General features: G+C 36.6%; 1 protein-coding gene across 2 annotated transcripts in view; it reads right to left on the bottom strand.

The window, feature by feature from the left end:
* TBC1D19 (TBC1 domain family member 19) overlaps positions 1-16,566 on the bottom strand; it is an 89,657-nt gene that overhangs the window by 15,397 nt on the left and 57,694 nt on the right. For both annotated transcript variants that reach the window (XM_067468998.1, XM_060777858.2), the window contains 6 exons: positions 12,018-12,102; positions 10,558-10,602; positions 6,953-6,985; positions 5,192-5,301; positions 2,591-2,682; positions 853-968 (listed from right to left, as the gene is read on the bottom strand). In XM_067468998.1, coding sequence (XP_067325099.1) covers positions 853-968; positions 2,591-2,682; positions 5,192-5,301; positions 6,953-6,985; positions 10,558-10,602; positions 12,018-12,102 — 481 coding nt within the window. The remainder of the gene's footprint in view (positions 1-852; positions 969-2,590; positions 2,683-5,191; positions 5,302-6,952; positions 6,986-10,557; positions 10,603-12,017; positions 12,103-16,566) is intronic.

Raw genomic sequence — 16,566 nt, 5'->3', positions numbered from 1 at the left:
CCATGAAACTGAACAAAATCTGACAACCAGTATTAAAAACTCTAAAATCAGGACAATAAATAAAGAACAACACTCAGAAAACTAAAGAATACCAGACATGAAACAATCAAGGCCAGCTAACATCTCCCAACAAAGGATCCCCCTAGGCAGAAAGCAGTCAGGCTTTGAAGCTGCAAGGCCATTCAATGCTAATCAAGGCAGTCAAATGCAAGATTCACACCTGGACATTCCACAGATATATAAACCACACTTGTCCTGGTTTCCAACAGACCTCATGACCTCTGAGAATGCCTGCCACAGATGTGGGCAAAATGTCAGGAGAGAATTATTCTGGAATATGGCCATACAGCCTGGAAAACTCACAGCAACCCCGTCCCAATATATACAGATATCTCTGTCTAATAACAGCAGGAGCTGGTTCTGATATCTACAACAGTCAAGACATATGATCCCAATTGTGACAACTTAGCACTTTCCTACCCCAGCAACACCTAATTTCCTCAAGAAAAAAGAGAGAAGAAATAAAGACGGCCACAAACTTCTTGTTCCTTGCACTATGGAAAGTTGCCAAGTGCTATGAAATATAGGATTCTGGATTAATATAACTAATTTACCATTTATCAGCTGAGGCAGCTGTTAGAATGGTAAGTACTGTACTAGATATGTTAGTAGGAGGGAGATTTGGAGAGTGCTCCATTCTTCCTCATCCACTCCGAATACCTAAAATTTTAAGAGTGAAAACTGTTGAATCTAACACTATACCATGAAGAGCAGCCCACATCATGTACTGAACATGGATCTCTCTCTGTGTGTATAAAATACACAGCACATACAAATGACGTTTTTCATTACCAGCAAGGATTTCCAAAGAGTTGTATCCTAGAATTCTGTCCCACAAAAGAAGGAGTTGATCTGTCGCTAGATAACCAGAGAATGCACGTACCATCCATTTAAATGATATTCTTAGACTACAAGAAATAAGGGGAAAAAACACAGTATTTTATTACCTGCCAATATCCAATCAGTATAGATTTTTGCCATGTGACTTAACAATTATATGAATGTCTCTTTAATTCAAGAAACAGCTGGAAAATGTTGCCTTCTTAACCGTAATTTTCAGAGAAGATGCCCTTAGGACAAGTATACATGAGCCTCTGCATGTTTGTGGGTGTTTACATTTGCAGGGAGATGTCAACTCTACCTGTTATTGATATTTTGATTATCAAAATGACTAATAAATGGAAATATTATTAGATAGATCCATGGGGTTCTGTCTTAAGGCTTTTGGTTCTGCAGACTAAACATGCCCAGCTCTTTAAGTGGCTCCTCACAGGGTTTGTTCTCCAGACCTTTGATCATTTTAGTCGCCCTCCTCTGGACACCTTCCAGCTTGTTGACACCTCCCTTAAATTGTGCTGCGTAGAATTGGACACAGTATTTCAGGTGTGGTCTAACCAAGGCAGAATGACTTCCTTGGATCTAGACACTATAATCCTATTTATGCAGGCCAAAATCCCTTTGGCTTTTTTAGCTGCTACATCACATTGTTGACTTAAACATAACATGTTGTCTATGAGGATTCCAAGATCTTTTTCACACATATTGCTGTTGAGTCAGGCATCCCCCATTTTTATGACTTTGGTAAAATTTGTTGTTATTATGTGTCTTAAAGTCAACACCAACTTCTAAAGACCCTGTTGTAGGGTTTTCTTGACAAGATTTATTCGAAAGGGGTTTATGTTTCCCTTCCTCTAAAGCTCAGAGTATATGGATTGCCCAAGGTCACTCAATAGCTACCTAGGCTTCAGCAGGAATTTGAATCCTGATCTCCCAGAGCCATAGTTCAACAGTCAAATCAGTACACCATGCTGGCTGTATTGGTATCATTTAGATTCTCAATATTATGCAATATTTCATAATTCTCTCCACTGCCCCACTGTAATTCAAAAGTATTTTTAGTGAAATCTTTAACTTAATGTGAGTCCTCTCTCTCTTGAAACAGGTATTGGACCACCAATCAATACTTTCAAAGAACACTCAAGAGAGTAAAGTAGCACAAAGGCAGAATATTTTTTTTACATTATGGGGGGGGGGGGACTATTATTTGAAATGCACAGGATTGTTAAACTGTTATGTCTACCACTACCACTGATTAAATAAAAGTTATTCTAGCATATAATAGAAGTTCCGCTGATTCTTTAGGATGTTCAAGATTTTGAAAGCAGAATGAATAGATTAGTGCTGACATGTGTAATTCAATATGCAGAAAATCAAAAGTATGACAGGATAGTACAACACTATATTGTTGTACAATCTATTCTCTCATACTTTTATTTTATTTTATTTTTTTGCATATGCTATAGGAAATGACTGGGGGTGGTGGCAGATAACTGCCAGGAGACTTAAGAGAAATTAAGATGGTTCCAATTATTTTTCAAAATATCCATCATATACCTCAACTCACAGTAGTTCCTTTGGATGCTTAATCATCATCATCATCATCAACAACAACAACAACAACAACAACAACAGCAACAACAACAACAACAATTTGTCAGATCTGTGCCCAGAATTAAGAAAAAATACTTACGGCTGTGCTCCAATCTCTCTAAGATGATAAAATAGCTGTGGTAGATGAGTTTGAAGAAGAGTCTCAAATAATAAACATAACGATACAATTCCCTTAAAAATAACATAAAGCATACATTTTACCATAGGTTTTTTTTTTAAAAAAAAAAACATATCTAATACAGTCAATGCATGGATTTAAATGCATACGCAACAGGCAAAACATAAAATAAAAATAAAAATAAGAAGAATGATTTGATAAAGCTAGCCTATAGCTGTAAAGGAGCTTGGGGTGGCCATAGCCAACAGGGAGCTCTGGCATGGGCTGGTCCATGAGGTCCTGAAGACTCCAAAGCGACTGAATGAATAAACAAAAGCAATGGCCAAGCACAAATTAAAGATCAGTTATCTCAACCCAAACTGATATTCAGGCCTGTGAAGCCTCTAACGATGAGGACAAGGATTTTCTGATTGAGCCTGATGTTTTGTGGGGGGAAAGCAAAAGAGTATCCAGGAGAATAGGAATGCTTTGGGTAAATATGTTGTCGGGGAAACAGGCAGTGATTCTCATGAGAATCAGCCAAGGATTGACTCTGAAAGAAATAAGGAGGAGACAGGAGGGTTACAGATAACCCAGTGTTTACAGATCAGCAGGATTGTGTGAAATAGAGACAAATCCGCTGTTGCCTGAGACTGAAAGATAAACAAAGGGAACCCACACGTGAGAAAGTGTGATGTCATGGGCAAGGGGGAGTATTCTTAAGGAATTGGAGTCAATGTTCGGTGGGGAGAGCAACGCTGGATTTTCATGTGTCAAGTTGCCTGTCTTGGGAGCACAGAATTGGGAATTCTGTTCTTGGGGTTGGATCTTGTTTTCCTGTTTAAGTTTCATGCCTCCTGTTTGGATTACAAATCTTGTTTCAAGTGTCAATCCCTTGGGATTATAGTCAAGTTCAAATATCAAGACTTTGGATTATGCTCATGTTTATGCTTTCAAGCTTTTGGATATAATTCTAGTTTAAGTGCAACAACCCTTGGATTTCAGTTTCTTGCTTTTGCCTTAAGTGATTTTTGGAATGCCTATTCAGAGTTGGTCATTGCTTTTTGCTAACTTTCTGGAAATCTAGATCATGGATATATTTTGCAACTGTTTTTATATTAGACACTCTTTCCTCAATAAATTTCCTATTCTTGTTCATCTGTGTGGTGTTTGGGTGAAAAAGGGATCAAGTAGGCGGCTGGGTAGCAAAAACTGCCGTCTTCACACTGAAATATTGCCATTTATGCACAGAGAAGATGCAGTTGTATCAGAATATAGGGCCACATTGTAATACAGCATTTAAATTTGCAATAAAAAGATGCACAATACAGTTAATATAGCAAGAATTTCGTGAAACTAATTTTATACCACTTAGGTGGGCTGTGAATATTGCCTCGTTAAATAAAAATAAAATAATCTGTACCAATGAAAACCAATTGTGACATGGATAATGTCCACAAATCCAGGAAGTAGATCGTGATGGGCAACATTACCTATCATGATTTGAATGGATCTGGGACAATTTGTTTCTGTTTTCATTTTGCAGATTTTTTTTAAAAAAAGAAACAATCCTTCCCATGCTTAAAAAAGTCTCACCTTTAGTCTTGGCTACTGTTTTCCATCCTCCCACATAATTTAGTAAGTGTGATCATGTTTGGGAAAGGAAGAGAGGATGGAAACTAAAAGATCAAATGTTTAGTGCAGGGTTATTATGAACTAAGGTAAAATTCATAATGGGATTGAGCATCACTCATAATGGAGCAGGTAGTTTACTTGTGAACCTGTCTTCCCATTTCTGCATCCATATACATCTGCATATTTAAAAGGTAGTAAAGCTTCTTATTTTAAAAAGTATATATCTTTCTGAAACAAAGTGGGGTATTTTAGAAACACTTTATGTACTTTAAAGAACCATATATATTCTAACAACATTTCATGAATCTGAAAATTATGGGATTTGCTCCCATACAATCTTATGTTATGTTCCTCTTTGAAATGTCCATCCAAAGAAGTAGATGTAGTCTACGAAAGTTTATGCTCCAAACTTGCTCTCTCAGTGAGTCTCTGAAGTTCTACAAGATCCCTTTGCATACTTTTTAATGTTCTTCTTTAAAGTGTCAAATGTAATTCTGAAACTGGAGAGGAAGCATAGCTCATGTTTCATAGCTCATGGTTCAAACGGAAGCACCTCTAGTTAAAGGAACCAAACAGTATGGGAAAAGGATCTGCCAAAGACCTGTCACTATCACTGTCATACAAAACTGACAATACCAGGCAAAATAGAGAAATAAACCATGTTAAGCAGATTCATGAGTTTATATGTCAAAAGCAGAATATATGATCAATACTACTGAAGTACACAAACAAAGACATTTTATGTAAGTCCTGTAAAATGTCTTTGTATTTTCACTGTGTTCTGAAATTTCATAATACAGTAAATGTAAAGCTATTTTTCTTTGTTCATTTCCTGTTTTATATACTGCCCTTCTGGCCTAAATCTCTTGGAATGTGATTACTTACCTTACTGTATACAAGTATTAAAAAACAGGTGGTGCAAGTTAAACTTATTCAAAGCAAACTTACAGAAGGATGAGAAGAGATGGAATGGAGTCTGAAGAAATAACGGACGTATATTTCTCGAAATATTTGATATAACCTGGAAGGTTCATTGTAGAGAAAACAAAGTGGAGCAACTGAAAGGAGAAAAGACATGTTATAGAAGCCCTGTAAAATGCAAAAATAGCTCAGTGGAAAAAGGCAATAAAAAGTAAAACAAAATGTGCATTTTCTTTCTTTGCAGAAACAGAATGTGCCATATATACTCCAGTATAAGCCGACCCGAATATAAGCCAAGGCACCCTAATTTTACCACAAGAAACCTGGGAAAACGTATTGACTTGAATATAAGATGAGAGTGGGAAATGCAGCAGCTACTGGTAATTTTCAAAATAAAAATTGATGGCAATAAAATTACATTAATTTTTGAATATTTACATAAAACTGTAAGTTAAGACTGTCCAACTCTGATTAAATTCTAACCTTCTTCAATGTAAATGTGCTTCCGTATCATGCAAAAATAATAGAGTAAAATAAAAGATGTAATAATAATAGAGTAAAAATAATGTAAATGCAATAATAAGAGTGATACTAAAGTCATAAATGTAACAATAACAAATAGAATTAAATATAAATGTCATAATAATAGAATAAATGATAAATGTTATAACAATAAAAAGTAAATGTGCTTCAATGTAAATGTGCTTATGTCTCGTTTCAATAATAATAAAGAGTAAAATAATAAATGTAATGAAAATAATAATAGTGTAAAATAATAAATGTAATAATAATATTAAAAATAATGTAAATGTAATTATTATTATTATAATAATAGAATAAAATAATACATGTAATAATAATAATAGAATAAAACAATACATGTAATAATAATAATAATAATAATAATAATACTAATAATAATAACAGAGTAAAATAATAAAAAACCTTGACCTGACTATAAGCCAAGGGGGGCCTTTTCAGCTTAAAAAAAGGTCTAAAAAACTTGGCTTATAGTCAAGTATATATGGTAGATATTGTGTGTTCATGTCCCCTTGGCGACAGATAATTTACCTTTTTCATTTTGGAGACAATAAGACAATGATTTTTATAATGCGGGTAGGAATCAAAAACCAATTCCTATATGAGATCACTTTTGAAGCCTCGCAATTCAGCCAGATTCATATGAAAGCACATTCCATCAGGTGTAGATACACAATTTTGTGAAATTTTGTGATTTTGTGAAATGTCAACCACTGGATGGATGGAAGAAGCTGCAGAATCAAGGATAAAATTGTCCTCCAGTAATGAGAAAAATCCCCAAGGCAAAAAGATTGTGTTGGGCAGATCTAATAAAAGGGTCCCATCTACACTGCCATATACAATCCGGATCACCTGCATTTAACTGGATTATATTAATCTACACTAAATAAATAAATAAAATAAATACACTGCCATATAATCCAGTTCAAAGCAGAAAATTTGGATTTAATAACTCCCTGGCCCTATATGTCAGTAACCACATACATCGGAAGTCTGGAATTTAGACCAGCAATCCACCCATGCTTCCTCCAAATTTCCAGGATTAAAAATGATGACAATATAAATTCAAATAGCCTTCCATACAGGGGATGCATGAATCACAAGTTGCACAACAAAAACATCTCAAGCACATTGCTTCAACAATATAATCTACAATATAAAACCTACAACAACCCAATATAAACGTTTTTTAAATTGATGAAGCATACTTAACTTTTGCTTCTGATGCAAGGCAGAATAGTTACTTACCATACATTGAAAAGCCATGAAAAGGGATTACACCTATAAAAGAAAGATGCTTCATTTTATCAATTGTCACAACATTTAATGGTTTCACAAATGTGTGAAAAATTTGTAAGACAATAAATGGTAAGAAAAGGAAGACAGGGCATTCTACACTCCTCTCTGTATGCTTAAGCAGATCTTTAACTCTACATGTGCAAACTGGTTGCTCCCCTGAAAAACATTAAGCTCCCATAATACGTGATTCAATGTAGTCCACCACTAATTTCAGATCACTAACTAATAATTCAGCATACTTCTTTCTGCTGACGAGACTGTTACTCAGGCCTAATATATATGAGACAAGTTGTAATGTAAAGTTAAACAAATTCTCTGTGGGTACTTTTCAAGTTAAGTGGGCACAGCATAATCCCACATCTATTGCGGCATGGCCAGACACTCACGTATCCCTCCAATAGCTCTCCTCATTCTCCTTGAAATGTCAAACAGTCCTGATTCACCACTCAAAAACAGCCCTATCCTGGTCCTACTTTCAGCCATTTTAAGGTTTTAGAAAAAGAAACCAGAAAAAAACAGCTCCTGAGAGAGGAAGTCAGAGTTTACAAGCCATGGGAGGTGAATGGATTTGGTGTGAAATCTCAGCAGATGATGACAGGGGAATCCAGGGCTACTAAGCCCTTTGAATTTGACCACTGATGTTCTATAACCACACAAATGGTTAAGTATACACTACTCAGACCCCTTTGAAGATTCTTTGGAAGGTGCAGTTGGTCCAGGATGGACTTACAAGAATGATAACAAACTTCTAGCCATAAAATCAGGCAGATTATGCCTATTCTGTAGTATGGAGTGGTTGCCATTTTCCCTTCAGGAACATGCTAAAATGTTGGTGATCTAGCTTTAAGGCCCTAAATGGTTCATATCCAGGATACCTGAAGTTTACTTCATTTCTCCTGATAATGATGATGATGATGATGATGATGATTATTATTATTATTTATACCCTGCTTTTCTTTCCACAAAGAGACTCAAAGCGACTTATATAAAATTCCACATTCAATTAGAGAGGTTTTTCTCTGTATCCCACTTATGGCCCAGGCATGGCTGAAGGTAAGATGACACAGGACATCTCACTGCCTGCATCAAGACTTTGGAATTCTTTCACTGTTATACATATGTGCTCATCCTTCTGGATGTCTTAACAATAGTGATATTTCTATAAGGCCAGGCTTTTGCTTTCTTCATTTAATTTAAAATATTTCTATGCATGGGTCATATTTCTGTGTTTATTTGCTCTTCTATTTTAGTCTCATGTATTTATTTATTTATTTATTTATTTATTTCTGGTACTTCTACCCCGCCCTTCTCAACCCCCGAGGGGGGACTCAGGGCGGCTTACAAAAAAAGGCAAAATTCGATGCCTACACAAGATATACATACATACAAAACAGCAGTTAAAACAATTAGCGAATTAAAATAATCAGTACGTAACACAATCAGTAAAACTAATCTCATGTTCAGCGTTCAGAGTTCCATAGTTCCATTCCGTTTTGTCAATTCCATCGTCAAGTCCTTTCTTTAGCTGCCAGAATGTCCAAATGCCTGGTCCCAAATCCAAGTTTTCAATTTTGTACTAAAGGAAAGGAGGGATGTCGCTGATCTAATTTCCCCAGGGAGTGAATTCCACAGGTGAGGGGCCACCACTGAGAAGGCCCTGCTCCTCGTCCCTGCCAATCTCACTTGTGATAGAGGCGGGGTCAAGAGCAGGGCCTCCCCAAAAGATCTTAGACTCCGAGGTGGGACGTAGAGGGGGATCTGTTCGGACAGATACATTGGGCCGGAACCGTATAGGGTTTTGTAGGTCAAAACCAGCACTTTGAATTGTGCTCGGAATTGGATCAGCAGCCAGTGGAGCTGACACAACAGGGGGTTGGTATGCTCCCTGTATGACGCTCCGGTGAGCAGTCTGGCTGCCTCCCGCTGGACTAGTTGGAGTTTACTGAAACTATTACTCAACTCCTTCCTACTTGAAACAATGCTTAGAGTTTCAGATTCCCATTTTATCCCATACTTAATGCCTAGTATGGATAGTGCAAGGTTTTGTGACAGGACTGAGATGGTAGCTTAATACTTAAATGTACTTCGTCTCTCCTGTGAAAATGACAATGCTCTGGTCATGGAAGAAGGAAGTTGTGTTAAGAGTGTTTTCTCACATGGAAGGGAGCAGGAAGCCTCAGTATTGATATCATACACAATGTAAATAATCACTAAGAGCACAGCCTGACCCAGCCTTTCAGAAATTAAAGTTGAATTTAAAACATTTATGTTCCAGTAACAAGGAAGAAAATGTAAAAAAAAATCCTATGTAAGCATTCCATCATTTATGAGTTGTTAGATCCTTCAATTGATTTTGACAATATGCCCCATGGATGATTGCAGTAAAAACAGTTCACAAAAGTAGTTTGTTCATGTGAATAGAACAAAGTAAGATATATAACTATTTTAACAAAAATGATCATCAATGAGATATAGAGTACTGGCATATCAAGACACTTAATGGAAAAAGTAGTCAAAATATGTGACATTTTTGCATTTCAGGTCCTCTACCAAAAGCTCTGTTTCAATTACATTCACCAATTATTTTCGCATAAATAATTTCTAACAAAACCAGTCTAAAACTGTAAAAAAAACCTTGAAAAATGTACACCTTCCAAAAATGTTGAAGGAAGAAAACTTTGGAAATCCTTCATTCTTCTAGGTGAAAAAAAGAGGAAAGATTTGTAGCACTGTAGTGCACGTTCACAGCATTGTTATCCTGCTTTCAAACTGTACTGAATGGTTACTGTAGATGTGGCCAAAACCTTATCTTCAAATACGCTTCTCAGAAATAACAGCAAAAAGAAAAACAATTGCTTCGAAAGGCAGAAAGATGCCATAGTACATTCCCACGATCATCAAAAGCCACTGCTCCATGTATGAAGTAGCTTATCCTAATGACTTAGATTAGGCTAGGGAAGAACATAGTTTTTTCACAGTTTTGCTATGCTAGCTTCCTGTCAACACAAATGAACTTGAAACAGTAGCAAGTGGGATGATGTTATATCATGCCACATTTCCAGAATTGTGGCTTCAGATACAAAAGCCAGGGCATATCATATACATGCTGTGTAATAGGCATACACACATAAAGTTTTAACGTGATATTTTCATATGTCCATTCTACACACAAATCCTGTGCCCCATCACTAAGCATTAATTACAATGGCAAGCTACTTGTACTATCTACATAACATGAATGTGGCATAGCTGTTCACAAATGCCATAATCCCCCTTATTCATTTTGATGGGAAAAAACCGTGCTACAATAACTATAGCAGAAAGATTACTAATTTGTGTAAGCAAAAAAAGAATGCTGTCTTGCAGAATTTTGTATCCAGGTAGTAAATCACTTACTACAGTAAATCACATTCTACAGACAGAACATAACTTCTGCTTTTCAAGACTTGAAAACAGTTCAGTTAAACTACAAAATATGATGCAGAAAAATATCATCTTAGAAATAGCTGCAGTTTCGCCTTTTCCCACTAGAGGAGGCACCTGTATTGCTTTACCATTAGGTGGATAAAAGACAGCATATTCTTCCATGCCATGTTTCCCTGAAAAATACAAAAAACAAAACAAAACAAAACAAAACAAAAAAAACAATTGCAAAAGCATCAGCAATATGCAGACAGGTTTTTCCAAATATAAAACATACAATAATGGCACAACCAATAGGAGGTTAGAAATGCCCATAATACAACCTACAAAGGTGTAAAAGAGCCATTTTACAAATCATCTACTGAGGAAAAAAAAGTATTAAAAATTTATGAGCCTTGTACATATGCATGTTTCATACATACTCATGTATATGTCAGTTTCATGTATAAATTGAGGGCAAGTTTGGATTTTGAGATGACCTATGTATAAGTTGATGGTCCTTCTGCGCAGAGAGGAAAGCACCAATGACGTCTAAGAAGGTCAGCTGTCCCTGGCTGGCACTGCCATTTCTCCTTTAGGCATTTTAGATTCTCTTGGTATGGATTAAGCCAGGGGTCTTCAAACTTTTTAAGCAGAGGGCCAGGTCACAGTCCCTCAAACTATTGGAGGGCCGGATTATAATTTGAAAAAAAACACAAATGAATTCCTATGCACATTGCACACATCTTATTTGTAGTGCAAAAAAAAAAAACACTTTAAAACAATACAATAATTAAAATGAAGAACAACTTTAACAAATATAAACTTATTAGTATTTCAATGGGAAGTTTGGGCCTGCTTTTGGCTGATGAGATAGGATTGTTGTTGTTGTTGTTGTGTGCTTTCAAGTCGTTTCAGACTTAGGCTGACCCTGAGCGAGGGCCGGGTAAATGACCTTGGAGGGCCGTACCCGGCCCCCGGGCCGTAGTACCCCTGGATTAAGCTCTTGCCTTTTACCACTCTTCTCAGAGAAAACAATGAGTCCATTTTTATAAGAGTTAAAGTACAGTATAGGCAGTCCCTAAGTTATGAACAAGATATTTTCTGGAGGCTTTCAATCTGCTTCCCAGATTTGAACCGCCAACTTTTTGGTCAGCAAGTTCAGCAGCTCAACTGTTCAGCAGCTCAACCCGCTGCGCCACCAGGGTGGCTTTTTTAAGTGTAGCCCCAGCCAAAATTATATAAATATTCGCTTGGATAGCACAGGGATGCGTTAACAACTATGTGGTGTTTGCTTTCAGTCTGTGTCCCATTCAGAAAATTTCACTTCACTGTCTGTTACTATGATTATTGGATTCTGAAAAATCTGACTTGTTGTGGAAACATGGATTTATGAGAAAGCTTCAGTGGAGATATCTTTTTCTCATGATAACTATATCAAGAGTGAATTTCCTCTCGAAGAGGGGGATTTCTCTCACTTCCTGTTGTTTCAACCCCTCCCCCATTTTTAACTAATTTGAGATCCCAGTTCAGCCAAAACTATTATCAGCAGAAGCTCACATCCACTTTGGGTGTTCATAAATACTGTAAGTGCAAGTCTTTTTATCTTTACCTCGAATGTACGACTTGGGTGGCGTAGCACTATTGTATTCAAAATGCTCCAATACTGAAGTGTCCCGGGAAAAACAAAGTAATACCTGCAAAAACCAAAATAGGAACCATTAGAAGTCACTTAGGAAATAAAATAATGTTTAACTGGCGGCAGACACTAAATCTGTTATTTCCTGAAGAATAAAAATATCCCTACAATATAATGTAATCAATTGATTAAATTAAGACTTTCCATCTTCAACAATGGTACTGGAAACTTTGAAGAAGTACCCAATTATTCTCAGTAAATGGATTTGCAGACATGGAGCAAGATGCAAAACATTCAGCCAACAGATTCACCTATACAGTATTTCATTGCTAAATCAGACAAAGGAAATCTGTAGTTGACCTCCCAGTTTCCTGAGTTTCTTAAAAAGATTCACAGGGAAACTCAAATTGGATCAGGAGAACCATAAATATAATGCGGGAAAGTTTAATCAAAGGTCTTCTTCAGGGTTTACCAAGGCTTAAAAAAAAATCATTTGCATCTACACTATTCCTCCAATTAAAATCACACCAACATAGGGCCCCATCATAGGATTACTGTTTGTGTTGCTAGGGAATATAGATCCATTAAAAAATTCCAAATGCACTTCTAACTCTTGAAACTCTAGACAAAAAGAATAGGCCTTTTAGACAATTAATGCAACTTGAACAGGAAGCACAATTTATCTTGCCTTCATTTCCCCCGGAATACTTTCAATGTCATGGTAATGTTTCACTGAGCATCATCTGTTCAGACAGCTTCTTTTTGTTTAATATTTTTATAAACACAGTTTTTTGATAATTATATTTGTCAAAGAAAAACAAAAATGTCTTGGGGAAAACGCCTGTATTTCTGATAAAGGACATAATAATTTTCTGGCTGAGATACCATTTTATCTTCTTGAGCAGCTTACACTTTTGCAGGCTTTTTCAGATGATAAAATCTCTTGTATCTTAAGCATACACTTTTAAGTCACCATTACTTATCAGTTTGTAATCCTGCTCAAACCGTTACAATATCGTACACTTAGTACAGTAATAAATACGAAAAAGATGTTGATTTAGCCTAACGGAGGTGAACAAAAGAAGTATAATTGTCGGACACAGTTCAGAATACGGGACTATATCCTAGTGCTTCCTGTTTACTACTAAGCTGAAAGTGTTCTGTTTCTTGCCACGTAGGAGCTAGAGGCATGGGCAAACTTTGGTCCTCCAGGTGCTTTGGACTTCAACCCCCACAATTCCTAACATCCGGTTTGCCCATGCTTGACTAGACAAATCTTCTTGGACCTATATGAGCCAGTCTTTCCAGCAATGAGCACAAGTTGGGTTGTAATATCCCTGCAAAGAAGGGCATTAGAAAATAATCTAGTCCCATGTTGCATGAAAAGGTGGGTCCTTATCAACATTTTTATTGGAGTGTTTATGTTGTGTTTTAACAAGAGAATGAAAGCAGCAAATAAGTGCCTCTCTCTTTAACAATACTGCACATTCAATTATACCTATATGTCTAGAAAATTTAGTTTTAAAAAATCAACCCAAAAAACCTGGGCCGACATCCATGAGTCAATGAGAGTACTGTACCTTAACTCTCATATAAAAAAGGAACCACCCCCTTCTCTGAGTAGAGCGACAAAAGGAAAGAGCTTAGCTCGTCATGGGAATGTTTCTCTGTCATGGTGACACTTCTGGACTTTTTAAAATGCCCAGGCAGAGAAACAGTGGCATTCGAGGCATCTTGCAACTTGAGATCGCATTGGTGCTTCCTCCTCTCTGTGGAATGACCCTCAACTTATCCATGGAGCTTATCAAAATCTATAATTTTGGACCTAATTGTCCTCAAGTTATACATGAAACTGACTTATACATAAGCATATACGGAACTCCAAAGGTCTACTACAATTTCATTTAATTATTGTATCCTTGTATGAGGCATGGAGATATAGATGTAAGCAGAAACAACTTCATGTTTCTCAACTTAGTTGGAGCACTCTTTCTTTATCTCTTAAACCTTTCAAACAGTTTCTGAGCTATTAATTAGTTCTGGGTAACAACGGAAAAATTTGTTTCTAAACTCGTTTCGTTTTTAGGGGTCCATTGCGTTTCGTTTTTTAAAAGAATTCCGAAATTTTCCTTTTAAAAATTTCAAAATTTACGAAATTTCGTATAATTACGAATTGATTCGTTAATGGCGGACGCGATTGCGCAATATGCTAAAAAAACCTCCAAATGGGACAGGGGGGACTTCTGAAGCTTCCCTCTCCCTCTGTTGTTGACTGTTGGTGTGATAAAACAAACAACAACTATAAAACTTGCACCAGACATGCGAAAATATTTACGAAATAATTACGAAATAATAATGAAATAATAACAAAATAATAACGAAATAATAACGAAATAAATTGAAAAAATTGTTTCGAATCTAATTTACTCCTCACACTATTCCTGCATGGCTCAATATTGGATTGTAAGCTAATTTAAATACGAATTAATAACGAATTACGAAATTAACGAACAAAACCGCCCAAGCCTACTATTAATCTATACACACATAAAAGTGAAAATATGCATGTGTGTATGTAGCTGGGGTGTCCACTTACACAGACAAGTGCCCACCTCCACAAACAGCTATAGCTCCCACCACTCAGGAGACACCAAGGACCCTCCCTCCAATGACATTGCAGGTTATAGTGAGTGCCATGAAAATGTACTGTCACAAACACTATACTGCCCACCACCCAAATGAACACTTTCATATGGGGACAATTTCATCCTAGATTGTTTATGTTTCCTCCACCATTGACATTCCAGTGTTTCTGATTCTCTCAATTGTTGTGGAATTTGAATGAGCTTGCCCACTCCCTCTCCCTTAATCCTTTCCTATTTTTTTCCTATGGCATACAGCAAACAAAGAAATTGATCAGCAACTGAACATACTAGAGACGTTTGGGCAGAATTCACCATGATCTATAGAAGTTGTAGGTACTGGGGTGTATACTTCACCTGCAATCTAACAGCACTCTGAAGTCCACCAACAATGCAACTAGAACTAAATTGGCACACTAGCAAAAAATACTGGAGGTCTCTGGGGGAAAATTCACCTTGATTTGGGGGACTTGTAGTTCACCTACATTCAGAGAGCACTGTAAATCCAAACACCGATGGATCTGGACGAAATTTGGCACACCTACTTGATATGCTGACATTTAATGACTGGAGGGGTTTTGGGGAAACTGACTTTCTTTTCTGGGAGCTGTAGTTCACCCACAACCAGAAAAACCATGACCTCCACCCATGACAGACCTGGAACAAACTTGGCACACAGAACCCCAATGACTAACCCAACCTACCAGAGGGGTTTGAGGGGACTGACTCACCATAGTGGGAGTTATTTACCCTACAGCCTAAGAGAACACTGAATCCCACTGATGATACATCTAGAGCACTTTCCCAACATAACAAACTTTAAGTACTGATTAGGTTTTTCGGGATTAACCTGGTATGATATGAGTTGTATTTCACCCACAACCTTATGCATTTTGTACAATTAAAAAAACTGACTTTTTCAAATAACCCAGGCTGGGTACTGGAGTGAGTGTTGAATAAAAACAAGAACTATAGTCGTGGTAACAAAAAAAGTATTCAATTTGTATGAAGTAAATGTAGGCCCTAATTCCGCCTCAGCACAGGACTACATATTATACTTTCAAAGATTTGACTTCTGCTAATTAAGGTGAATGTAGTGATGATGGGGATGTGGACAGAATGCAAGACAGGCAAATGTATGATATTTCCCATGGCAATTAGACTTATCCTTAAACTACCCACTGCTCCCCCAGTGCACAAAAGTGCTTATTTCAAAGTCTGGCATGGATAGGTGAAAAATAGTAATCAATCAAATATTTCATCTTTAAAATAACCAGGAAAAGAACGGCATTTCCAGAGGTTGTAGAATAGGAGGAGATGTGAACATCAGGTAAGTCCAGCTGCCAAATGACTGCCCCCCCCCCTGCAAATGAGATATATATTTATGTGTCAAGTCTAACAGACAATAGTGAACCCTATGTGTGTTCTGTAATATATGCAGAGTCTTTAGATAACCACAAAACCTGTCACATGGTTAAGGCTGGCCAAATCTTCAAGGAAGTTTAATTGTATTATTTTTCCTGCCAATTAATTTTATTTATTTATTTATTAACGTTTGCCTGACAAATTAAACGTAATAGCACAGACACATGCCACACTTTTTGGTTGTATACTGATAGGTGAATTTGCATATTTATTTGAATGACATTTGAGATGAATCCATAGCATTGTTAGCACTCCAGAACTAATCAATTTAGAGCACAATATATGGGTCTTCCATCCATCAAAACTGTCAAGCAGTCACTCACTGGAAAATATTTATTGACACGAATGCAAGTCAAGAAGCCTTTCTTTATTATGAATGCATTTCTGGTTATTATAAATATACATATATATATCCCAGAATAAAATAACAGAATAAAAGTATTTCATAAAATACT

Source organism: Anolis sagrei, chromosome 5 (assembly GCF_037176765.1).
Source record: "Anolis sagrei isolate rAnoSag1 chromosome 5, rAnoSag1.mat, whole genome shotgun sequence".
Lineage (NCBI taxonomy): Eukaryota > Metazoa > Chordata > Lepidosauria > Squamata > Dactyloidae > Anolis > Anolis sagrei.
This window is presented reverse-complemented; position numbering and strand designations above follow the sequence as displayed.